The sequence below is a fragment of the Coregonus lavaretus genome (assembly GCF_964263955.1).
Source record: "Coregonus lavaretus genome assembly, chromosome: 32".
Lineage (NCBI taxonomy): Eukaryota > Metazoa > Chordata > Actinopteri > Salmoniformes > Salmonidae > Coregonus > Coregonus lavaretus.
The window spans coordinates 11,816,068-11,841,024 of record NC_140019.1 but is presented as its reverse complement, the minus strand read 5'-3'; the positions used below and the strand labels follow the sequence as shown (position 1 = coordinate 11,841,024).

Sequence of the window (24,957 nt, the reverse complement as noted above, 5' to 3'; positions counted from 1 at the left end):
ACTAGACAGCAAAAATTGAATTTTATTCATATTTTTCGCGGGTGATGTCATAATCATTGAGTAGAGGTCAGATAATTTGAATATATGGATTTGGCGCTACATTTGATTCACTGCTAGCCCATTTGTGTACATGCCCTTCATACTTAGTAATATGAATATCAACAGCATACTTAGTAATCAGAATATTTAGCAGAATCAGAGCAACCAGTGTGGCCTCTCTCGCAGCCTGACTCCACTCCTGCGTTAACCACACGGTGTCGCTGTTCACCAGTAAACGTCTCAGCACTGTTCAGAGGGAGCCATGACATTCTCATCCAGCCCTGCTGTAGGACAGACCTGTTTCAGCTGATATAAATATGCCTCTTTATTTTATAACAACGATAATGCTCTGAACAACTGGCTACTACATAGGAATTTTGTACATGCATTAATAGCATCCGAGTGTATAAGGAGTCTATTTCTGGCTGGAATTCAACGTTCAGGATGCATCGGGAAAAAAGGCGTTTCTCGGCTGTCTTTGTTTTTTGTACCTTATGGAGCAGCACTTTGTCCGTGACTCGGTACTCCATACCCGAGGAGATGGAGAGGGGGTCCGTCGTGGCCAATTTAGCCGCAGATTTGGGTCTGGAGGTTGGAGTTCTGGCTCATCGTGAGGTAAAACTTGAAATGTTCCAAGAAAGCAAGAAATATCTGGATGTCAACAAGAAGACAGGGGAGCTCTACATTGTTGAAAAGATGGACAGAGAATATCTCTGCCCATCGAAAACTGCAACAACATGTTTTGTTAAACTAGACGTTATCATTGAAAGTCCCTTGCGCATTTTCAATATCGAGTTAGAAATCAAAGATATCAATGATAATGCCCCTCATTTTCGTAGAGACAGGGTAGAGCTTGATGTTTCAGAATCGGCTACCCCGGGTGAGAGATTCTCCTTACCAAATGCCGTGGACCCAGATGGTGGTATAAACACTGTAAAAATGTACAAACTCAGTGAAAGCGAACATTTCACCATAGAAATTCAGACTGGGAGTGATGGTACTAAATATGTTGACATGGTTTTGACAAAGGCTTTAGATCGAGAAGAGCACGCGGTTCATCATCTAATATTGACCGCTGTAGATGGCGGGGTGCCCGCGCGCTCTGGTACAGCTAATATCATTGTTAGGGTGCTAGATACAAACGACAACGCCCCTCGATTCGACCACCCGGTTTATTCCGTTAATATGACAGAGAACTCCCCGATTGGAACGCTAGTAATGAAGCTTGACGCCACAGATTTAGATGAGGGCCCAAATGCAGAAATCACGTATTCATTCACACTTTACACATCAGAGAAAACACAAGACGTCTTTGCACTAAATCCAAACACAGGAGAGATAACAGTGAAGGGCACTATTGATTATGAAGACATTAAATTTTACGAGATGCATGTTGAGGCTAAGGACAAAGGACAGCATCCCCTATTGGGGCAGTGTAAAGTTATAGTGCACGTTACAGATATGAACGACAACTATCCAGATATCACCGTTAAATCTTATAAGAGCACAGTTAATGAGAACATTCCCGTAGGGACAGTCATAGCTATCGTAGGTATAAGCGACAGGGACACAGGTGACAATGGCAAAGTGAGCCTATCTATAAACCAAAAGCTGCCATTTGTTTTGAACAAGTCATCTGACGTCCTTTATGAGCTTGTAGTCTCAAAGCCATTAGACCGTGAGCAAGTCGCAGAATATGACATCACACTCGTTGTGACGGATGGTGGAACGCCCTCTTTGTCTGATAATGAAACGATAACTTTACATCTATTGGATGTCAATGACAACGCGCCACTTTTCCCCCAGTCCTTCTACACTATACCCGTTATGGAGAATAACGCACCTGGGGCCTTGCTAAGTTCCCTCACTGCGTTTGATCCAGACCTCCATGAAAACCAGTATCTAGTTTATTTCATCATAGAGAAGGAGATAGTGAACACCTCCATGTCCATGCTGTTCTCCATCAATCCGGAGAACGGTAATCTTTACGCACTAAAGACGTTTGACTATGAGATAGAGAAGGAGTTCCTTTTCCACATTGAGGCCAGAGACTCTGGTGTTCCTCCACTCAGCAGTAACGTGACTGTCCACATCATTATTGTGGACCAGAACGACAACACCCCGGTCATAGTCTCTCCGTGGCGCGCGCACGGCTCCATGGTGGAGGAAAAGATCCCCAGATCCACCGATAAAGGATCTCTGGTCTCCAAGGTGATAGCCATAGACACGGACTCGGTCCAGAACTCTCGGATTACATACCAGTTTCTACAGGTTACTGACGCCACCTTATTCAGTCTAGACCAATACAACGGAGAGGTCCGTACTATGAGAATGTTTAGTTACAGAGATCCGCGTCATCAACGGCTGGTTGTCATCGCCAAGGACAATGGGGACCCTGCTCTCTCTGCTACAGTTACCATAAAGCTCTCAACAGTGGAGACTGCCGTTAAAGCCTACTCTGACATGACTGAAGTGCCTCTGGAATATGACATATTTTCAGATTTAAACTTGTATTTGGTGATCGGCCTTGGCTCTGTGTCCTTTCTGTTATTGATCACCATATTGGTCACCTGTGTGCTGAAGTGTCAGAAACCAATGCCCAGCAAAGCGGCTCCTCCAAGTAGGAACAGCGTGATCAGTGAGAGGAACTCGACCATCGCAGATTCCACCCTGGTCTCCAACGATGCCTACTGGTACAGTCTGTTTCTGGCGGAGACTAGGAAAGGAAAGCTGGTAGTCAGACAGCCTGTGCCAAAGGCGGGGTCCAGATACATCGTGTCCAGTATACCAAGGAGCACGGGATTGACAGAGACCAGCGACTCAGCAGCTTCTACTTTGCAGGTAATACTAAACTCTTCATTTCAGATATTTAAATTGTTGTTTCTATGTAGTCTATTGTCCGTGTATGACTCTTTACACATTCACCTTGTGTGTACATGTCTATACATTATTTGATTATTAAACAGAAGATACTTCAGGGTTTATAAAATAATACTCAATCTCTATACCATAGGTCTACAAAAACCTTTAAAAGATAAATATATATGGCAAAACCAAATAAATCACATATAGGCTAACTTGGGGCGGCAGGTAGCCTGGCGGGTAGGAGCATTGGGCCAGTAACCGAAAGGTTGCTGGATCGAATTCCCTAGCTGACAAGGTAAAAATCTGTCGTTCTGCCCCTGAGCAAGGCAGTTAACCCACTGTTCCCCGGGCGCCGAAGACGTGGATTTCGATTAAGGCAGCCCCCCGCACCTCTCTGATTCAGAGCGGTTGGGTTAAACGCGGAAGACACATTTCAGTTGTACAACTGACTAGGTATCCCCCTTTCCCCTTCATTCTTAAATTCGATAAAAATCTTGCAGGCAATAATGTTCCACACATTTGCATCCTTGTATGTACAGTACCAGTCAAAAGTTTGGACACACCTCTCATTCCAGTGTTTTGCTTTCTTTTTTACTGTTTTCTACATTATAGAATAATAGTGAAGACATCAAAACTATGAAACAACACATATGGAATAATGTAGCAACCAAAAAAGTGTTAAACAAATCAAAATATATTTTATATTTTATATTCTTCAAAGTAGCCACCCTTTGCCTTGATGACAGCTTTGCACACTCTTGGCATTCTCTCAACCAGCTTCATGAAGTAGTCCCCTGGAATGCATTTCAATTAACAGGTGTGCCTTGTTAAAAGTACATTTGTGGAATTTATTTCCTTCTTAATGCATTTGAGCCAATCAGTTCTGTTGTGACAAGGTAGGGGTGGTATACAGAAGATAGCCCTATTTGGTAAAAGACCAAGTCCATATTATGGCAAGAACAGCTCAAAAAAGCAAAGAGAAACCAGTCCATCATTACTTTAAGACATGAAGGTCAGTCAATCCGGAACATTTCAAGAACTTTGAAAGTTTCTTCAAGTGCAGTCGCAATAACCATCAAATGCTATGATGAAACTGGCTCTCATGAGGACCCAGAGTTACCTCTGCTGCAGAGAATAAGTTCATTAGAGTTAACTGCAACTCAGATTGCAGCCCAAATACATTTTTCACAGAGTTCAAGTAGCAGACACATCTCAACATAAATTGTTCAGAGGAGACTGCGTAAATCAGGCCTTCATGGTCGAATTGCTGCAAAGAAACCACTACTAAAGGACACCAATAAGAAGAAGACACTTGCTTGGGCAAAGAAACACGAGCAATGGACATTAGACTGGTGGAAATCTGTACTTTGGTCTGATGAGTCCAAATTTGAGATTTTTGGTTCCAACCGCCATGTGTTTGTGAGACACAGAGTAGGTGAACGGATGATCTCCACATGTGTGGTTCCCACCGGGAAGCATGGAGGAGGAGGTGGGATGGTGTGGGGGTGTTTTGCTGGTGACACTGTCTGTGATTTATTTAAAATTCAAGGCACACTTAACCAGCATGGCTACCACAGCATTCTGCAGCGATACGCCATCCCATCTGGTTTGCGCTTAGTGGGACTGTCATTTGTTTTTCAACAGGACAATGACCCAAAACACACCTCCAGGCTTTGTAAGGGCTATTTGACCAAGAAGAGTGATGGAGTGCTGCATCAGATGACCTGGCCTCCACAATCCCCCGACCTCAACCCAATTGAGATGGTTTGGGAATAGTTGGACCACAGAGTGAAAGAAAAGCAGCCAATAAGTGCTCAGCATATGTAGGAACTCCTTCAAGACTGTTGGAAAAGCATTCTTCAAGAAGCTGGTTGAGCGAATGCCAAGAGTGTGCAAAGCTGTCATCAAGGCAAAGGGTGGCTACTTTGAAGAATCTAAAATAAAAAATATATTTTGATTTGTTTAACACTTTTTTGGTTACTACATGATTCCATATGTGTTATTTCATAGTTTGTATGTCTTCACTATTATTCTACAATGTAGAAAATAGTACAAATTAAGAAAAACCCTTGAATGAGTAGGTGTGTCCAAACTTTTGACTGGTACTGTAGTTTTAGTCAGATGTACAACCTTGTTATATGCACAAAGTGTCGCTGTTTACCAGCTAAACACACTCGCTTGTGATGCAATAATCGCCATGACAGTTTGTCATGAAGAAGACAGTGTACAAACGCAGTGGATAGCTCCCAGTGCTGAACCGTCAAAAAGGAGATTATTCTGCCCTGATCGCCCTAAAACACCAAAGGAATTGTGCTATGCTGTTTTAAAGATCTTATTCTGTTGTCTCACGTTTTGTTTGACCTGACTGCTTTGTCAACAAAGCTCACAAATATAACAATGGAGGCATGTATCAGCGCACAGCACTGGAGAAGGTACGTCTCGGTATTTCTTATTTTCTCTGCGGTCCTGAACACGGCATATGCCGTTACTCACTATTCTATTCCTGAAGAAATGGAGGAGGGCTCCGTTGTGGCTAATCTTGCAGCTGATTTAAGTTTGGATGTGAAAACATTGAGTAAACGTAAGATGCGGTTGGACATTATCTCCAATAAAAAATATCTGGATGTGAACAAAGAAACGGGTGAGCTGTACATTGTAGAGAAGATGGACAGGGAATATCTTTGCGCTGCTAAGACATCTTGTTTTCTTAAAATGGAAGCTATTATTGAAAATCCACAACGGATCTTTTACATCGAAATAGAGATAATGGACATAAATGATAACGCCCCCCATTTCCGAAGAGACACCATTAACTTGGATATTTCAGAAGCAACACAGGGGGGTGAACGATTTTCTGTTAACAATGCAGTGGATCCTGACGTTGGTTCGAACTCAGTGAAAACATACCTACTGAGCGAAAATGAGCACTTTACAATCGAAATTCAGACAGGAAGAGACGGGTCAAAATTTGCTGATTTGATACTGAAAAGTGTGTTAGACCGAGAGGAGCAGGCAGTTCATAATCTAATACTCACCGCTGTAGACGGTGGAGTCCCTGCGCGCTCTGGTACAGCCAGCATAGTTGTTCGCGTTTTAGATACGAATGACAACGCCCCAAAGTTTGACAAAGACAACTACAAAATCGATATAATGGAAAACTCACCTATTGGAAGCCTTGTTGTTAAATTGAATGCAACTGACTTAGATGAGGGTACAAATTCGGAAATAATATATTCTTATAGCCTGTACACGTCAGAGAAAACACAACAAACATTCCATTTAAACCCTAATAATGGTGAGATCACGGTAAAGGAAATGATCAATTATGAGGATTTCAGGATCTATGATATGGAAGTAATTGCAACGGATAAGGGGCCCAATTCCTTGTCAGGTCAATGTAAATTAACCATTTTAGTTACGGATATGAATGACAATCATCCCGAAATATCAATCAAATCATTTCAAAGCCCTGTAAAGGAGGACATAGCAGTAGACACGGTGATAGCAGTAGTCAGTGTCAGCGATAAAGATTCAGGTGAAAATGGGATAGTTGATATTCATATTGCCGATACATTACCTTTTGCGCTGAGAGAGTCTTCTGATAACTATTATGAGTTAGTAGTTTCACAACCTCTGGATCGTGAGAAGATCCCAGAATATGACATCACCTTTACAGTAACAGACAGGGGTTTCCCTCCGCTTTCTGACAATGAAACTATGACTTTAGAACTACTAGACGTTAACGACAACGTTCCACAGTTCCCCCAGTCATTCTACACTATTCCCGTTATGGAGAATAACGCACCTGGGGCCTTGCTAAGTTCCCTCACTGCGTTTGATCCAGACCTCCATGAAAACCAGTATCTAGTTTATTTCATCATAGAGAAGGAGATAGTGAACACCTCCATGTCCATGCTGTTCTCCATCAATCCGGAGAACGGTAATCTTTACGCACTGAAGACGTTTGACTATGAGATAGAGAAGGAGTTCCTTTTCCACATTGAGGCCAGAGACTCTGGTGTTCCTCCGCTCAGCAGTAACGTGACTGTCCACATCATTATTGTGGACCAGAACGACAACCCCCCGGTCATAGTCTCTCCGTGGCGCGCGCACGGCTCCATGGTGGAGGAGAAGATCCCCAGATCCACCGACAAAGGATCCCTGGTCTCCAAGGTGATAGCCATAGACACGGACTCGGTCCAGAACTCTCGGATTACATACCAGTTTCTACAGGTTACTGATGCCACCTTATTCAGTCTAGACCAATACAACGGAGAGGTCCGTACTATGAGAATGTTCAGTTACAGAGATCCGCGTCATCAACGGCTGGTTGTCATTGCCAAGGACAACGGGGACCCTGCGCTCTCTGCTACAGTTACCATAAAGCTCTCAACAGTGGAGACTGCCGTTAAAGCCTACTCTGACATGACTGAAGTGCCCCTAGAATATGACATATTTTCAGACTTAAACCTCTATTTGGTGATCGGCCTGGGCTCCGTGTCCTTTCTGTTATTGATCACCATATTGGTCACCTGTGTGCTGAAGTGTCAGAAACCAAAGCCCAGCAAAGCGGCTCCTCCAAGTAGGAACAGCGTGATCAGTGAGAGGAACTCAACCATCGCAGATTCCACCCTGGTCTCTAACGATGCCTACTGGTACAGTCTGTTTCTGGCGGAGACTAGGAAAGGAAAGCTGGTAGTCAGACAGCCTGTGCCAAAAGCAGGTTCCAGATACATCGTGTCAAGTATACCAAGGAGCACGGGATTGACAGAGACCAGCGACTCAGCGGCCTCTACTCTGCAGGTAAGAATAAACTCTTCATTTCAGATTAGCGAACTATTTGACTTTAATTGGTTGTCTATGTATGACTCTTCATGCATTCACGTAGTGCGTAAATGTCTATACATTTGTTGTTATTCAAGAGAAAACACTTGTGGGGTCATGAAACAACAAGTATTCAACATCAAGTTGGTCTACAACAAGTTTTATAATAGAAATGTTTGGCAAAAAACGGAGATCACATATCGGCTACCTTGGTCTTTCAGGCAATGATGCTTCACACGTTTGCATCCATCTATCTAGAATTAGCTATAATATTCAGACATAGTCCAACAAAGTCGAAGGAAGAACAGATGTACAAGCTTGTTATATGCACAAAGTGTCGCTGTTCACCAGCTAAACACACTCGCTTGTGATGCAATAATCGCCATGACAGTTCGTCATAGTAACTAAGGCAGTGTACCAACGCAATGAACAGCTCCCGGTGCTGAAACCATCAAAAAGGACATTATTCTGCCCTGCTCGACATAAACGCCAAAGGAGTTGCTCTATTCTCTTGTAAACATTTTATTCTCCTGGTTCACGTTGTGTTTGACCTGACTGCACAGTTACCAGGACACAAAAATATGACAATGGAGGCGCACAGAAGCGCAGAGCACTGGAGAAGGTACGTCTCGGTCTTTCTTCTTTTCTCTGCGGCCCTGAACACCGTATATGCGGTTACTCACTATTCTATTCCAGAGGAATTAAAGGAAGGCTCTGTTCTCGCCAATTTAGCTGCTGATCTGGGACTAGACGTGCAGGAACTAAGTAGACGAAAGATGCGGTTAGATGTCATAGCCAATAAGAAATACTTGGATGTGAACAAAGAAACAGGAGAGCTGTACATTGTTGAAAAAATTGACAGAGAATATCTTTGCATATCAAAAACAACATGCTTTCTCAAATTGGATGCAACAATTGAAAATCCAATAAGAATGTTCAACATTGAGTTGGAAATATTGGACATTAACGACAATGCGCCTCATTTTCGAAGAGATACAATGCACTTGGATATAGCAGAGTCTACTCCTGCGGGCGAAAGGTTCTCATTGAACAATGCGGTGGACCCAGATATTGGTACGAATTCAATTAAAACATACTATCTGGGTGAAAGTGAGCACTTCAATATAGAAATCCAGACTGGAAGAGATGGGTCTAAATTTACTGATTTGATTCTGAAAAAGGCTTTAGACAGAGAGGAGCAGTCGGTTCATAATCTAATACTCACTGCTGTAGACGGAGGAGTCCCTTCACGCACAGGCACAGCGAATATCATTGTCCGTGTGCTGGATACAAATGACAACGCCCCTAAATTTGATCGGGAAAGCTACAACATTGATATAATGGAGAATTCCCCAATTGGACGTGTAGTAGTGAAACTGAATGCAACGGATTTGGACGAGGGGTCCAATTCGGAAATAGTATATTCATTTAGTCTTTATACATCAGAGAAAACGCAAGAAACGTTCAATTTAAACCCTAATACCGGTGAAATAACAGTAAAGGAAATGATAAATTATGAAGATTTTAGGATATATGATATGGAAGTTATAGCAACGGACAAAGGAACTAATTTTTTATCTGGACATTGCAAACTAACTATCTTAGTGACCGATATGAATGATAATCATCCCGAATTATCAATCAAATCCTTTCAAAGTCCAATCAAGGAGGATATAGCAGTAGACACGGTAATAGCAGTGGTTAGTGTCAGCGATAAAGATTCAGGTGAAAATGGAAAAGTCGATATTCACATTGCTGATCAATTACCTTTTGCGCTGAGAGAATCCTCTGGTAACTATTATGAGTTAGTAGTTTCAGAGCCTCTGGACCGCGAGAAGGTCCCAGAATATGACATCACTTTTACCGTAACAGACAGGGGTTTCCCTCCTCTATCTGACAACGAAACTATGACTTTAGAACTACTAGACGTAAACGACAACGTTCCACAGTTCCCCCAGTCGTTCTACACTATTCCCGTTATGGAGAATAATGCACCTGGGGCCTTGCTAAGTTCCCTCACTGCGTTTGATCCAGACCTCCATGAAAACCAGTATCTAGTTTATTTCATCATAGAAAAGGAGATAGTGAACACCTCAATGTCCATGCTGTTCTCCATCAATCCGGAGAACGGTAATCTTTACGCACTAAAGACGTTTGACTATGAGATAGAGAAGGAGTTCCTTTTCCACATTGAGGCCAGAGACTCTGGTGTTCCTCCACTCAGCAGTAACGTGACTGTCCACATCATTATTGTGGACCAGAACGACAACCCCCCGGTCATAGTCTCTCCGTGGCGTGCACACGGCTCCATGGTGGAGGAGAAGATCCCCAGATCCACCGATAAAGGATGCCTGGTCTCCAAAGTGATAGCCATAGACACAGACTCAGTCCAGAACTCTCGGATTACATACCAGTTTCTACAGGTTACTGACGCCACCTTATTCAGTCTGGACCAATACAACGGAGAGGTCCGTACTATGAGAATGTTCAGTTACAGAGATCCGCGTCATCAACGACTGGTTGTCATCGCAAAGGACAATGGGGACCCTGCTCTCTCTGCTACGGTTACCATAAAGCTCTCAACAGTGGAGACTGCCGTTAAAGCCTACTCTGATATGACTGAAGTGCCTCTAGAATATGACATATTTTCAGACTTAAACCTCTATTTGGTGATCGGCCTTGGCTCAGTGTCCTTTCTGTTATTGATCACCATATTGGTCACCTGTGTGCTGAAGTGTCAGAAACCAAAGCCCAGCAAAGCAGCTCCTCCCAGTAGGAACAGTGTGATCAGCGAGAGGAACTCAACCATCGCAGATTCCACCCTGGTCTCCAACGATGCCTACTGGTACAGTCTGTTTCTAGCGGAGACAAGGAAAGGAAAGCTGGTAGTCAGACAGCCTGTGCCTAAGGCGGGGTCCAGATACATTGTGTCCAGTATACCAAGGAGCACGGGCCTGACAGAGACCAGTGACTCAGCGGCCTCTACTCTGCAGGTAAGAATAAACTCTTCATTTCAAATCTGCAAAATCTTGTTTTACTGGAGCCTACTGTCCGTGTTTGACTCTTTATGCGTTCGCCTCGCGCGTAAATGTATATCTATCTGTACGTTCTTAAAAATTCAATGGAAGACACTAATAATGTCATAACATAATAATCAATCAACAATGTGTAGGTCTACAACAACTTTTAAAAGATACATACAGTATCTCACAAAAGTGAGTACACCCCCTCACATTTTGCTACAACGTAAAGTAGTTAGTGTACAGCTTGTATAACAGTGTAAATTTGCTGTCCCCTCAAAATAACTAAACACACAGCCATTAATGTCTAAACCGCTCGCAACAAAAGTGAGTACACCCCTAAGTGAAAATGTCCAAATTGGGCCCAAAGTGTCAATATTTTGTGTGGCCACCATCATTTTCCAGCTCTGCCTTAACCCTCTTGGGCATGGAGTTCACCAGAGCTTCACAGGTTGCCACTGGAGTCCTCTTCCACTCCTCCATGACGACACCACGGAGCTGGTGGATGTTAGAGACCTTGCACTCCTCCACCTTCCGTTTGAGGATGCCCCACAGATGCTCAATAGGGTTTAGGTCTGGAGACATGCTTGGCCAGTCCATCACCTTTACCCTCAGCTTCTTTAGCAAGGCAGTGGTCATCTTGGAGGTGTGTTTGGGGTCGTTATCATGTTGGAATACTGCCCTGCGGCCCAGTCTCCAAAGGAAGGGGATCATGCTCTGCTTCAGTATGTCACAGTACATGTTGGCATTCATGGTTCCCTCAATGAACTGTAGCTCCCCAGTGCCGGCAGTACTCATGCAGCCCCAGACCATGACACTCCCACCACCATGCTTGACTGTAGGCAAGACACACTTGTCTTTGTACTCCTCACCTGGTTACCGCCACACACGCTTGACACCATCTGAACCAAATAAGTTAATCTTGATCTCATCAGACCACAGCACATGGTTCCAGTAATCCATGTCCTTAGTCTGCTTGTCTTCAGCAAACTGTTTGCGGGCTTTCTTGTGCATCATCTTGAGAAGAGGCTTCCTTCTGGGACGACAGCCATGCAGCACTGACAGGCTGACCCCCCACCCCTTCAACCTCTGCAGCAATGCTGGCAGCACTCATACGTCTATTTCCCAAAGACAACCTCTGGATATGACGCTGAGCACATGCACTCAACTCAACTTCTTTGGTCGACCATGGCGAGGCCTGTTCTGAGTGGAACCTGTCCTGTTAAACCACTGTATGGTCTTGGCCACCGTGCTGCAGCTCAGTTTCAGGGTCTTGGCAATCTTCTTATAGCCCAGGCCATCTTTATGTAGAGCAACAATTCTTTTTTTCAGATCCTCAGAGAGTTCTTTGCCATGAGGTGCCATGTTGAACTTCCAGTGACCAGTATAAGGGAGTGTGAGAGCGATGACACCAAATTTAACACACCTGCTCCCCATTCACACCTGAGACCTTGTAACACTAAAGAGTCACATGACACCGGGGAGGGAAAATGGCTAATTGGGCCCAATTTTGACATTTTCACTTAGGGGTGTACTCACTTTTGTTGCCAGCAGTTTAGACATTAATGGCTGCGTGTTGAGTTATTTTGAGGGGACAGCAAATTTACACTGTTATACAAGCTGTACACTCACTACTTTACATTGTAGCAAAGTGTCATTTCTTCAGTGTTGTCACATGAAAAGATATACTCAAATATTTACAAAAATGTGAGGGGTGTACTCACTTTTGTGAGATACTGTATATGGGGTAAAACCACTTCATCATTCTAATAATGACTGGACAGCACGTAATCCACTGGAGTTGGCAAAGCTGGGTAAAGCCAAAGAAATGCCATATAGGCTACCTTAGTCATTTTTCATTATTTACGTCGATTAAAATCTTGCAGCTAATGATGCTGCAAATGTTTGGATCCCTGTATCTGGTTTTAGTTATATTTTTCAAATATAGTCCGCTTAAATGCAAAGAGAAATATGTACAAGCTTGTTACATGCACAAAGCGTCGCTGTTGACCAGCTAGCTAAACAGACTCGCTTGTCATGCAATGGTCGCCATAACAGTACGTCAAAAGGAAGGCAGTGTAGCCTACTAACGCAGTGGACAGCTCCCGGTGCTGAATACGGTCAAAAAGGACATTATTCGTCACTGCTCGCCCTTAAACGCCAAAGGAGTTGTGATATATTATTTAACATATTTTCTTCGGCTGGCTCACGTTGTTTTACCTGACTTCATAGTAACCAGAACCTACAAATATAACAATGGAGTCGCATATAAGCGCACAACACTGGGTAAGGTACGTCTCGATCTTTCTTCTTTTTAGTGCCGTCCTGAACACTGCGTCTGCCGTGACTCACTATTCTATTCCCGAGGAAATGGAGGAAGGTTCTGTGGTTGCTAATTTAGCTGCTGATTTGGGTCTGGATGTAAAAACTCTGAGTAAAAGGAGGATTCGATTAGATGTCATAGCGAATAAGAAATATCTGGATGTGAACAAAGAAACAGGGCAGCTGCATATCGTAGAGAGGATTGACAGAGAATATATTTGCACTACTAAGACATCTACATCTTGTTTTCTAAAAATGGAGGCTATTGTTGAAAACCCACAGCGGATATTTTATATCGAATTAGAGATAATGGACATCAATGATAATGCACCAAATTTCCGAAGGGACACCATAAACTTAGATATTTCTGAAGCAACGCAGGCCGGTGAAAGGTTCTCTGTCAATAATGCAGTGGACCTTGATGTTGGGGCTAATTCAGTGAAAACCTACCATCTAAGTGACAGCGACCATTTCAATATAGAAATTCAGACCGGAAGAGATGGGTCAAAGTTTGCTGATTTGATCCTGAAAAAGGCTTTAGATCGAGAGCAGCAGGCGGTTCATAATCTAATACTCACGGCTGTAGATGGCGGGTTACCAACGCGCTCCGGGACAGCCAGCATTACTGTTCGTGTGCTTGATACGAACGACAACGCCCCTAAGTTTGACAAAGACAATTACAAAATCGATTTAATGGAAAACTCTCCAATTGGAAGTCTTGTGGTTGAATTGAATGCAACAGACTTAGATGAGGGTACCAATTCGGAAATATTATATTCATATAGTTTGTATACATCAGAGAAAACACAACAAACATTCGATTTAAACCCTAAGAACGGTGAGATCACGGTAAAGGAAATGATCAATTACGAAGATTTCAGGATCTATGATATGGAAGTCATAGCAACTGACAAGGGGCCTAATTCATTAACAGGTCAATGTAAATTAACCATTTTGGTCACAGATATGAATGATAATCATCCTGAAATCTCCGTCAAATCATTTCAAAGTCCAGTCAAGGAGGATATAGCAGTAGACACGGTGATAGCAGTAGTCAGTGTCAGCGATAAAGATTCAGGTGAAAATGGGATAGTTGATATTCGTATTGCCGATACATTACCTTTTGTGCTGAGAGAGTCTTCTAATAACTATTACGAGTTAGTAGTTTCACAACCTCTGGACCGTGAGAAGGTCCCAGAATATGACATCACTTTTACGGTAACAGACAGGGGATCCCCTCCACTATTTGACAATGAAACTGTGACTTTAGAACTACTAGACGTTAACGACAACGTCCCACAGTTTCCCCAGTCGTTCTACACTATACCCGTTATGGAGAATAACGCACCTGGGGCCTTGCTAAGTTCCCTCACTGCGTTTGATCCAGACCTCCATGAAAACCAGTATCTAGTTTATTTCATCATCGAGAAGGAGATAGTGAACACCTCCATGTCCATGCTGTTCTCCATCAATCCGGAGAACGGTAATCTTTACGCACTAAAGACGTTTGACTATGAGATAGAGAAGGAGTTCCTTTTCCACATTGAGGCCCGAGACTCTGGTGTTCCTCCGCTCAGCAGTAACGTGACTGTCCACATCATTATTGTGGACCAGAACGACAACACTCCGGTCATAGTCTCTCCTTGGCGCGCGCACGGCTCTGTGGTAGAGGAGAAGATCCCCAGATCCACCGACAAAGGATCCCTGATCTCCAAGGTGATAGCCATAGACACGGACTCGGTCCAGAACTCTCGGATTACATACCAGTTTCTACAGGTTACTGACGCCACCTTATTTAGTCTGGACCAATACAATGGAGAGATCCGGACAATGAGAATGTTCAGTTACAGAGATGCGCGTCATCAACGGCTGGTTGTCATTGCCAAGGACAACGGGGACCCTGCGCTCTCTGCTACAGTTACCATAAAGCTCTCAACAGTGGAGACTATCGTTAAAGCCTACTCTGACATGACTGAAGTGCCTCTAGAATATGACATATTTTCAGACTTAAACCTATATTTGGTGATCGGCCTTGGCTCGGTGTCCTTTCTGTTGTTGATCACCATATTGGTCACCTGTGTGCTGAAGTGTCAGAAACCAAAGCCCAGCAAAGCGCCCCCTCCAAGTAGGAACAGTGTGATCAGTGAGAGGAACTCGACCATCGCAGATTCCACCCTGGTCTCCAACGATGCCTACTGGTACAGTCTGTTTCTAGCGGAGACTAGGAAAGGAAAGCTGGTGGTCAGACAGCCTGTGCCTAAGGCGGGGTCCAGATACATCGTGTCCAGTATACCAAGGAGCACGGGATTGACAGAGACCAGCGACTCAGCAGCTTCTACTCTGCAGGTAAGACAAAACCCTCCATCTGATTTGACCAAATTACCCTCAATCCCTTTGATAAACAAGCCTGGATGTCTGTGCGTAAAAGCAGTCAATGCAGGGTGAAACGTTCATGCATATAGGCATAAATATATGGGTTGTGAACAAACAAGTATGACAACGCAAAACAACAACAACAAAAAACATTTAGAACTATTGATTGTATTATACCTATTTTAATCAATTAAACTTTTCTGCCTGGTTTTAATTCAATGGTGTGAATGCTGGTAAAATGCGCGAAGTGTCGCTGCTCACCAGTAAAACGAACTCTTCTATGATGTAACAGTCGCCATGACAGTTCGTTACAGTGAAGAAAGCAAAGCAATTTGTGGATATCTCCTTGGTCCTGAATCCTTCGCTGTGAAAAGGATGATCTAAAATACATCTCGGTACAACGGTCGACTCGTTTGGCGTCTCATACCACCATCAAAAGGTATCGTTTTCTATATTGCATCACGCACTGATCAAAACAATCAAACGATGGAGGCACATTGTCTCGTTCAACCCTGGAAAAGGTACGTGTCGATCTTTGTTATATTCTCTGCCACCATGAACACGTTGTCTGCCGTTACCCACTATTCTATTCCCGAAGAAATGGAGGAAGGCTCTGTTGTTGCGAATCTAGCTGCTGATTTGGGACTGGACGTGAAAACACTGAGTAGACGGAAGATGCGGTTAGATATTATTGCCAATAAGAAATACTTGGATGTGAACAAAGAAACAGGCGAACTGTACGTTGTTGAGAAGATAGATCGAGAATATCTCTGCGCTTCTAAAACAGCCACAACTTGTTTTCTGAAATTAGATGCTACAATCGAAAACCCAATACGAATATTCAACATTGAATTGGAAATAATGGATATCAATGACAATGCGCCACATTTTCGACGAGATTCCATACACTTGGACATATCTGAATCCACACCAACTGGGGAAAGATTCTCGTTAAACAATGCAGTGGATTCTGATGTCGGTACAAACTCAATTAAAACATACTATCTCAGTGAAAGTGAGCATTTTAATATTGAAGTTCAGACTGGGAGAGACGGGTCAAAGTTTGCTGATCTAATTTTGAAAAATACTTTAGACCGAGAGGAGCAGGCGGTTCATAATCTAATACTCACCGCTGTAGATGGTGGAGTCCCCGCACGCTCTGGCACAGCCAGCATCATTGTTCGCGTGCTGGACACGAATGACAACGCCCCTAAATTTAAAAAGGATAATTACAATATAAACATAATGGAGAACTATCCAATCGGAAGTCTTGTGGTTAAATTGAACGCAACTGATATTGATGATGGTACTAATTCGGACATTGTCTATTCATTTAGTTTGTATACATCAGAAAAGGCTCAAGGAACCTTCAGTTTGAACCCAACTAACGGAGAAATCAGAGTAAAAGAAATGATTAATTATGAAGATTTTAGAATATATGATATGGAAGTCATAGCAACCGACAAGGGGACCAATTCCTTATCAGGACAGTGTAAATTAACTATTCTAGTCACAGATATGAATGATAATCATCCAGAAATCTCAATCAAATCATTTCAAAGTCCAGTCAAGGAGGATATAGCAGTAGACACGGTGATAGCAGTGGTTAGTGTCAGCGATAAAGATTCAGGTGAAAATGGAAAAGTCGATATTAATATTTCTGATCAATTACCTTTTGAGCTAAGAGAGTCTTCTGATAACTATTATGAGTTGGTAGTTTCAGAGCCTCTGGACCGTGAGAAGGTCCCAGAATATGACATCACCTTTACCGTAACAGACAGGGGTTCCCCTCCACTATCTGACAATGAAACTATGACTTTAGAACTACTAGACGTTAACGACAATGTCCCACAGTTCCCCCAGTCGTTCTACACTATTCCCGTTATGGAGAATAACGCACCTGGGGCCTTGCTAAGTTCCCTCACTGCGTTTGATCCAGACCTCCATGAAAACCAGTATCTAGTTTATTTCATCATAGAGAAGGAGATAGTGAACACCTCGATGTCCATGCTGTTCTCCATCAATCCGGAGAACGGTAATCTTTACGCACTAAAGACGTTTGACTATGAGATAGAGAAGGAGTTCCTTTTCCACATTGAGGCCAGAGACTCTGGTGTTCCTCCGCTCAGCAGTAACGTGACTGTCCACATCATTATTGTGGACCAGAACGACAACCCCCCGGTCATAGTCTCTCCGTGGCGCGCGCTCGGCTCCGTGGTGGAGGAGAAGATCCCCAGATCCACCGATAAAGGATCCCTGGTCTCCAAGGTGATAGCCATAGACACCGACTCGGTCCAGAACTCTCGGATTACATACCAGTTTCTACAGGTTACTGACGCCACCTTATTCAGTCTGGACCAATACAACGGAGAGATTCGGACTATGAGAATGTTCAGTTACAGAGATCCGCGTCATCAACGGCTGGTTGTCATCGCCAAAGACAACGGGGACCCTGCGCTCTCTGCTACAGTTACCATAAAGCTCTCAACAGTGGAGACTGCCGTTAAAGCCTACTCTGATATGACTGAAGTGCCTCTACAATATGACATCTTTACAGACTTAAACCTGTATTTAGTGATCGGCCTGGGCTCGGTGTCCTTTCTGTTATTGATCACCATATTGGTCACCTGTGTGCTGAAGTGTCAGAAACCAAAGCCCAGCAAAGCGGCTCCTCCAAGTAGGAACAGTGTGATCAGCGAGAGGAACTCAACCATCGCAGATTCCACCCTGGTCTCCAACGATGCCTACTGGTACAGTCTGTTTCTAGCGGAGACTAGGAAAGGAAAGCTGGTAGTCAGACAGCCTGTGCCAAAGGCGGGCTCCAGATACATCGTGTCCAGTATACCAAGGAGCACGGGCCTGACAGAGACCAGCGACTCAGCGGCCTCTACTTTGCAAGTAAGAATACACTCTTAATATATTATAACAGAATGAAATGCTATGCTATACATACAGTTGCTATAGTCCCGTGCGTAAAACCAGGGCACAAATAAATATAAGTAAGTAATAAAAGCTGTATAAAAAAAAAATATATATATATATATGGACATATGTATTTCCCTAATCCAACAGTTAGTCTCACCCGAAAGGTGGACATATTTCCAATTCTAAGGTGAAGTCTGATAAAATGCTCAAAGCGTCGCTGTTCACCAATAAAACCCACTCTTCTGTGATGTAACAGTCGTCATGACAGTTTGTCGCTAGGAAGAGAACAAGGCAATTTCATGTAAACAGCTCCCTGGTCCTGAATCCATCTTTGACTAATGATAATTTAAATTACATTGCATTACAACGCCGGAACTGTCGTCGACTCGTCTTCTCATATTCAAAAAGGTCCCATTTTGTTGCTTGGTGCATTGCGCAAAACAGTCAAATGATGGTTGAACATCGCATCGTTCAGCACTGGATAAGGTACGTCTCTGTCTTTCTTCTTTTCTCTGCGGTCCTGAACACGGTGTATGCGGTTACTCACTATTCTATTCCTGAAGAAATGGAGGAAGGTTCCGTTATTGCTAATCTGGCCTCTGATTTGGGGCTGAACACGAACAGCCTCAGTAATCGCAAGATGCGCTTGGATGTTATTGCCAACAAAAAATATCTGGACGTTAACAAAGAAACTGGCGAGCTGTATATCGTCGAAAGGTTGGACAGGGAATCTCTTTGTACAACTAAGACAGCAACATCATGTTTTCTTAAAATGGATGCAACGATTGAAAATCCAATAAGGATGTTCAATATAGAATTAGAAATCCTGGATATAAACGACAACGCGCCACATTTTCGACGGGACACAATGCATTTGGATATATCAGAGTCTACTCCCGTTGGGGAGCGATTCTCTCTGAACAATGCAGTGGACCCGGACGTTGGTAGCAACACTGTTAAAACCTACCACCTAAGTGAGAGTGAACATTTCAATATCGAAATACAGACCGGTAGAGATGGAGCAAAATTTGCTGATTTGATACTGCAAAAGGCTTTAGACCGAGAAAAGCAGTCGGTTCACAATCTAATACTCACGGCTGTAGATGGCGGAGTACCCGCGCGCTCTGGAATAGCCAACATCATTGTTCGCGTTCTAGATACAAATGACAACGCCCCTAAGTTTAATAAAGACACCTACAAAATAGATATAATGGAAAACTCTCCAATTGGAAGTCTTGTGGTAAAATTGAATGCAACAGACTTAGATGAGGGCACCAATTCGGAAATAATATATTCATATAGTTTGTATACATCTGAGAAAACTCAAGGCACTTTCAGTTTAAACCCTAACAATGGAGAAATAACGGTAAAAGAAATGATAAATTATGAAGATTTCAGGATTTACGATATGGAAGTCATAGCAACAGATAAGGGAGCGAATTCCTTGTCAGGTCAGTGTAAATTAACCATTTTAGTCACCGATATGAATGATAATCATCCTGAAATATCTATTAAATCTTTCCAAAGTCCAGTCAAGGAGGATATAGCAGTAGACACGGTAATAGCAGTGGTTAGTGTCAGCGATAAAGATTCAGGTGAAAATGGTATAGTTGACCTTCATATTGCTGATAAATTACCTTTTGCGCTGAGAGAATCCTCTGGTAACTATTATGAGTTAGTAGTTTCAGAACCTCTGGACCGCGAGAAGGTCCCAGAATATGACATCACTTTTACCGTAACAGACAGGGGATCCCCTCCGCTATCTGACAATGAAACTATGACTTTAGAACTACTTGACGTAAACGACAACGTTCCACAGTTCCCCCAGTCATTCTACACTATTCCCGTTATGGAGAATAACGCACCTGGGGCCTTGCTAAGTTCCCTCACTGCGTTTGATCCAGACCTCCATGAAAACCAGTATCTAGTTTATTTCATCATAGAAAAGGAGATAGTGAACACCTCCATGTCCATGCTGTTCTCCATCAATCCGGAGAACGGTAATCTTTACGCACTGAAGACGTTTGACTATGAGATAGAGAAGGAGTTCCTTTTCCACATTGAGGCCAGAGACTCTGGTGTTCCTCCACTCAGCAGTAACGTGACTGTCCACATCATTATTGTGGACCAGAACGACAACACCCCGGTCATAGTGTCTCCGTGGCGCGCGCACGGCTCCATGGTGGAGGAAAAGATCCCCAGATCCACCGATAAAGGATCCCTGGTCTCCAAGGTGATAGCCATAGACACGGACTCGGTCCAGAACTCTCGGATTACATACCAGTTTCTACAGGTTACTGACGCCACCTTATTCAGCCTGGACCAATACAACGGAGAGGTCCGTACTATGAGAATGTTCAGTTACAGAGATCCGCGTCATCAACGGCTGGTTGTCATCGCCAAGGACAACGGGGACCCTGCTCTCTCTGCTACAGTTACTATAAAGCTCTCAACAGTGGAGACTGCCGTTAAAGCCTACTCTGATATGACTGAAGTGCCTCTAGAATATGACATATTTTCAGACTTAAACCTCTATTTGGTGATCGGCCTTGGCTCGGTGTCCTTTCTGTTATTGATCACCATATTGGTCACCTGTGTGCTGAAGTGTCAGAAACCAAAGCCCAGCAAAGCGGCTCCTCCAAGTAGGAACAGCGTGATCAGTGAGAGGAACTCAACCATCGCAGATTCCACCCTGGTCTCCAACGATGCCTACTGGTACAGTCTGTTTCTGGCGGAGACTAGGAAAGGAAAGCTGGTAGTCAGACAGCCTGTGCCAAAAGCAGGTTCCAGATACATCGTGTCCAGTATACCAAGGAGCACGGGCCTGACAGAGACCAGCGACTCAGCAGCCTCTACTCTGCAGGTAAGAATGACCTCCACCTATGCTTAACTATAAATAGCAATACGTTTGATAGAGTTGTTTTCTTCAGTGCACAATTCTCGTGCGTAAAATGGATGAATTGGTTGAATCAAGTTCGACCACGTTGAAATCAACAATTCCACGTCCACATTCAATTTAATTATAAGCAACCTAATGATTCAATTCACAAGTCTAAAAGTTACTGTTGTCCTGTTGCAACTGTTTTCACAGACTACTTAAAGTTTCAAGGCACTAATAATACAAGTAAAACGTTTGCAATGTTTGCAATTCAGGGCTGCATAGGCTGGCAAAATGCACAAAGTGTCGCTGCTCACCAATAAAACGCACTATTCTGTGATGTAATCGTCGCCATGACAGTTCGTCATAGTGATAGATGCAGTGCCTATTCTGTGTTGACAGCTACCGGTCCTGAATTTCGCTGCTTTCGAGATAATTTTAGTCCATTGTCAAAACGTTACAGGGTCATCTCGTTTTCTTGACATAAATTCAATACAACTTAATATTTTCGTTGCGGTGCGATACGCACAGAGCAAAGCAATACAACAATGGAAACGCACATCAGTGCACAGCACTGGATAAGGTACGTCTCGGTATTTCTTATTTTCTCTACCGCCCTGAACACGGCATTTGCGGTTACTCACTATTCTATTCCCGAAGAAATGGAGGAAGGCTCTATTGTTGCTAATCTGGCTGCTGATTTGGGTCTTGATGCGAAAACCTTAGTTAAGCGTAAAGTACGGTTGGATGTTATCGCCAATAAGAGGTATCTGGAGATTAACAAAGAGACAGGAGAGCTATTCATCGCGGAGAAAATTGACAGAGAGTACCTATGCAACAGCAAAAATCCATCTTGTTTCATCAAAATGGATGTTTCGATTGAAGAACCAATACGAATGTTTAATATTGAAGTGGAAATACTGGACATAAATGACAACGTGCCCCATTTTCGCCGGGACACCATGCACCTGGATATATCAGAATCCACCCCTGCAGGAGAACGATTCTCGCTAAACAATGCAGTTGACCCAGATTTCGGTACAAACTCCGTTAAGTCGTATCACTTAAGTGATAGCGAGCATTTTAGTATAGAGATTCAAACCGGGAGAGACGGGTCAAAGTTTGCTGATTTGGTTCTAAAAAATGCTTTAGACCGAGAAGAGCAGGCGGTCCATAACCTAATACTCACAGCTGTAGATGGCGGAGTCCCCTCACGCACAGGCACAGCCAACATCATTGTTCGCGTTCTAGATACGAATGACAACGCCCCTCAATTTGATAAAGAAAGCTACACCATCAATGTTATGGAAAACTCCCCAATTGGAAGCCTTGTGATTGAATTGAATGCAACTGACTTAGATGAGGGAACAAATTCGGAAATAGTATATTCATATAGCCTTTATACATCAGAGAAAACTCAAGCAACGTTCAGTTTGAATTCTAATAATGGTGAAATCAGAGTAAAAGAAATGATTAATTATGAAGATTTCAGGATTTATGACATGGAAGTCATAGCAATGGACAAGGGACCCAATTCCTTGAGAGGGCAGTGTAAATTAAATATTTTAGTTACAGATATGAATGACAATCATCCAGAAATTTCCATAAAATCATTTCAAAGTCCTATAAAGGAAAACGTAGCCATAGACACAGTGATAGCAGTTGTTAGTGTCAGCGATAAAGATTCAGGTGAAAATGGTATAGTTGACCTTCATATTGCTGATCAAATGCCATTTGCACTAAGAGAGTCTTCTGATAACTATTATGAGTTGGTAGTTTCAGAGCCTCTGGACCGTGAGAAGGTCGCAGAATATGACATCACTTTTACGGTAACAGACAGGGGTTCCCCTCCTCTATCTGACAATGAAACTATGACTTTAGAACTACTAGACGTTAACGACAACGTCCCACAGTTCCCCCAGTCGTTCTACACTATACCCGTTATGGAGAATAACGCACCTGGGGCCTTGCTAAGTTCCCTCACTGCGTTTGATCCAGACCTCCATGAAAACCAGTATCTAGTTTATTTCATCATAGAAAAGGAGATAGTGAACACCTCCATGTCCATGCTGTTCTCCATCAATCCGGAGAACGGTAATCTTTACGCACTAAAGACTTTTGACTATGAGATAGAGAAGGAGTTCCTTTTCCACATTGAGGCCCGAGACTCTGGTGTTCCTCCACTCAGCAGTAACGTGACTGTCCACATCATTATTGTGGACCAGAACGACAACACCCCGGTCATAGTGTCTCCGTGGCGTGCGCACGGCTCCGTGGTGGAGGAGAAGATCCCCAGATCCACCGATAAAGGATCCCTGGTCTCCAAGGTGATAGCCATAGACACGGACTCGGTCCAGAACTCTCGGATTACATACCAGTTTCTACAGGTTACTGATGCCACCTTATTCAGTCTGGACCAATACAACGGAGAGGTCCGGACAATGAGAATGTTCAGTTACAGAGATCCGCGTCATCAACGGCTGGTTGTCATCGCCAAGGACAATGGGGACCCTGCTCTCTCTGCTACAGTCACCATAAAGCTCTCAACAGTGGAGACTGCCGTTAAAGCCTACTCTGATATGACTGAAGTGCCTCTAGAATATGACATATTTTCAGACTTAAACCTATATTTGGTGATCGGCCTGGGCTCGGTTTCCTTTCTGTTATTGATCACCATATTGGTCACCTGTGTGCTGAAGTGTCAGAAACCAAAGCCCAGCAAAGCAGCTCCTCCCAGTAGGAACAGCGTGATCAGCGAGAGGAACTCAACCATCGCAGATTCCACCCTGGTCTCCAACGATGCCTACTGGTACAGTCTGTTTCTAGCGGAGACTAGGAAAGGAAAGCTGGTAGTCAGACAGCCTGTGCCAAAGGCGGGCTCCAGATACATTGTGTCCAGTATACCAAGGAGCACGGGCCTGACAGAGACCAGCGACTCAGCAGCCTCTACTCTGCAGGTAAGAAATACGACGCCTACTTGTACAGTCTGTTTCTAGCGGAGGAAAGGAAAGCTGTTTGTCAGACAGACTGTGCCGAAAGCGGGCTCCAGATACATTGTGTCCAGTAGCCTCCAGTAGCCTCTACTCTGATTCGCTGCTCTGAGCCTCTACCCCAGGGATAGTCAACTAGATTCAGTCACGGGCCACATTTTTTTCTCGTGCGGATGGTCGTGGGTTTGGAACATAATTACAAATAATTTGTGGACTGCAAATTGACCGCAAGTAGCCCAAACAGATATAATATTTGCCTAAAACAATCATTTCAAACTTTGCTTACATTTGTATACGACAACGTGTCTCTCCATTATGCGTGGGAATACTTGAACAGATTTCTTAAATTAAAATCTCTTGGAGCTGATGTCCTGGTGTTTTTAAAGTATTTTATGCTCAGAACACGTTGGGGGCCAAATAAAACTACCCAAGGGTCAAATTCGTCCCGCTGGCCGCCAGTTGGGGAACCCTGCTCTGCTCTGACTCTACTGGTTTAACATAATGTGCAATAACTTTGACGTGTGTTCTCTGCAGTACGCATGCGTACAATTGATAAGCACGTTGGCTAAAGTTCGACGATAATTTGAAAGCATTTAAAACAACACAAATTTTACTTTCACATTCCATTTGTTTACCATTGAACAATCAATTCACCTCAAACAGTTAGGTTACTAATATTTCTGTCCACAACTGCTGCAATTGTTACAATAAGTAAACACAA

General features: G+C 43.4%; 5 protein-coding genes across 5 annotated transcripts; all 5 read left to right on the top strand.

The window, feature by feature from the left end:
* Positions 1-483: 483 nt before the first annotated feature.
* Positions 484-8,136, top strand: LOC311107703 (protocadherin beta-14-like; the record flags this gene model as incomplete). The annotated part of the gene is made up of 3 exons (XM_084150222.1): positions 484-2,880; positions 6,634-7,707; positions 8,080-8,136. The coding sequence occupies 3 exons, from the start codon at positions 484-486 to the stop codon at positions 8,134-8,136; spliced, it is 3,528 nt and encodes a 1,175-aa protein (XP_084006348.1).
* Positions 8,137-8,315: 179 nt separating this feature from the next.
* Positions 8,316-10,918, top strand: LOC311107702 (protocadherin alpha-C2-like; the record flags this gene model as incomplete). Its single annotated transcript, XM_084150221.1, has 2 exons — positions 8,316-10,721; positions 10,901-10,918. 2 exons carry the CDS (start codon positions 8,316-8,318, stop codon positions 10,916-10,918), a joined length of 2,424 nt encoding a protein of 807 aa, XP_084006347.1.
* Positions 10,919-13,004: 2,086 nt separating this feature from the next.
* Positions 13,005-15,744, top strand: LOC311107701 (protocadherin alpha-C2-like; the record flags this gene model as incomplete). Its single annotated transcript, XM_084150220.1, has 2 exons — positions 13,005-15,416; positions 15,736-15,744. The coding sequence occupies 2 exons, from the start codon at positions 13,005-13,007 to the stop codon at positions 15,742-15,744; spliced, it is 2,421 nt and encodes an 806-aa protein (XP_084006346.1).
* Positions 15,745-16,043: 299 nt separating this feature from the next.
* On the top strand, positions 16,044-21,258 carry LOC311107700 (protocadherin beta-16-like; the record flags this gene model as incomplete). The annotated part of the gene is made up of 2 exons (XM_084150219.1): positions 16,044-18,341; positions 20,158-21,258. 2 exons carry the CDS (start codon positions 16,044-16,046, stop codon positions 21,256-21,258), a joined length of 3,399 nt encoding a protein of 1,132 aa, XP_084006345.1.
* A 536-nt stretch (positions 21,259-21,794) lies between these two features.
* LOC311107699 (protocadherin alpha-C2-like) lies at positions 21,795-24,242 on the top strand (the record flags this gene model as incomplete). The annotated part of the gene is made up of 1 exon (XM_084150218.1): positions 21,795-24,242. The coding sequence occupies one exon, from the start codon at positions 21,795-21,797 to the stop codon at positions 24,240-24,242; it is 2,448 nt and encodes an 815-aa protein (XP_084006344.1).
* Positions 24,243-24,957: the final 715 nt, after the last annotated feature.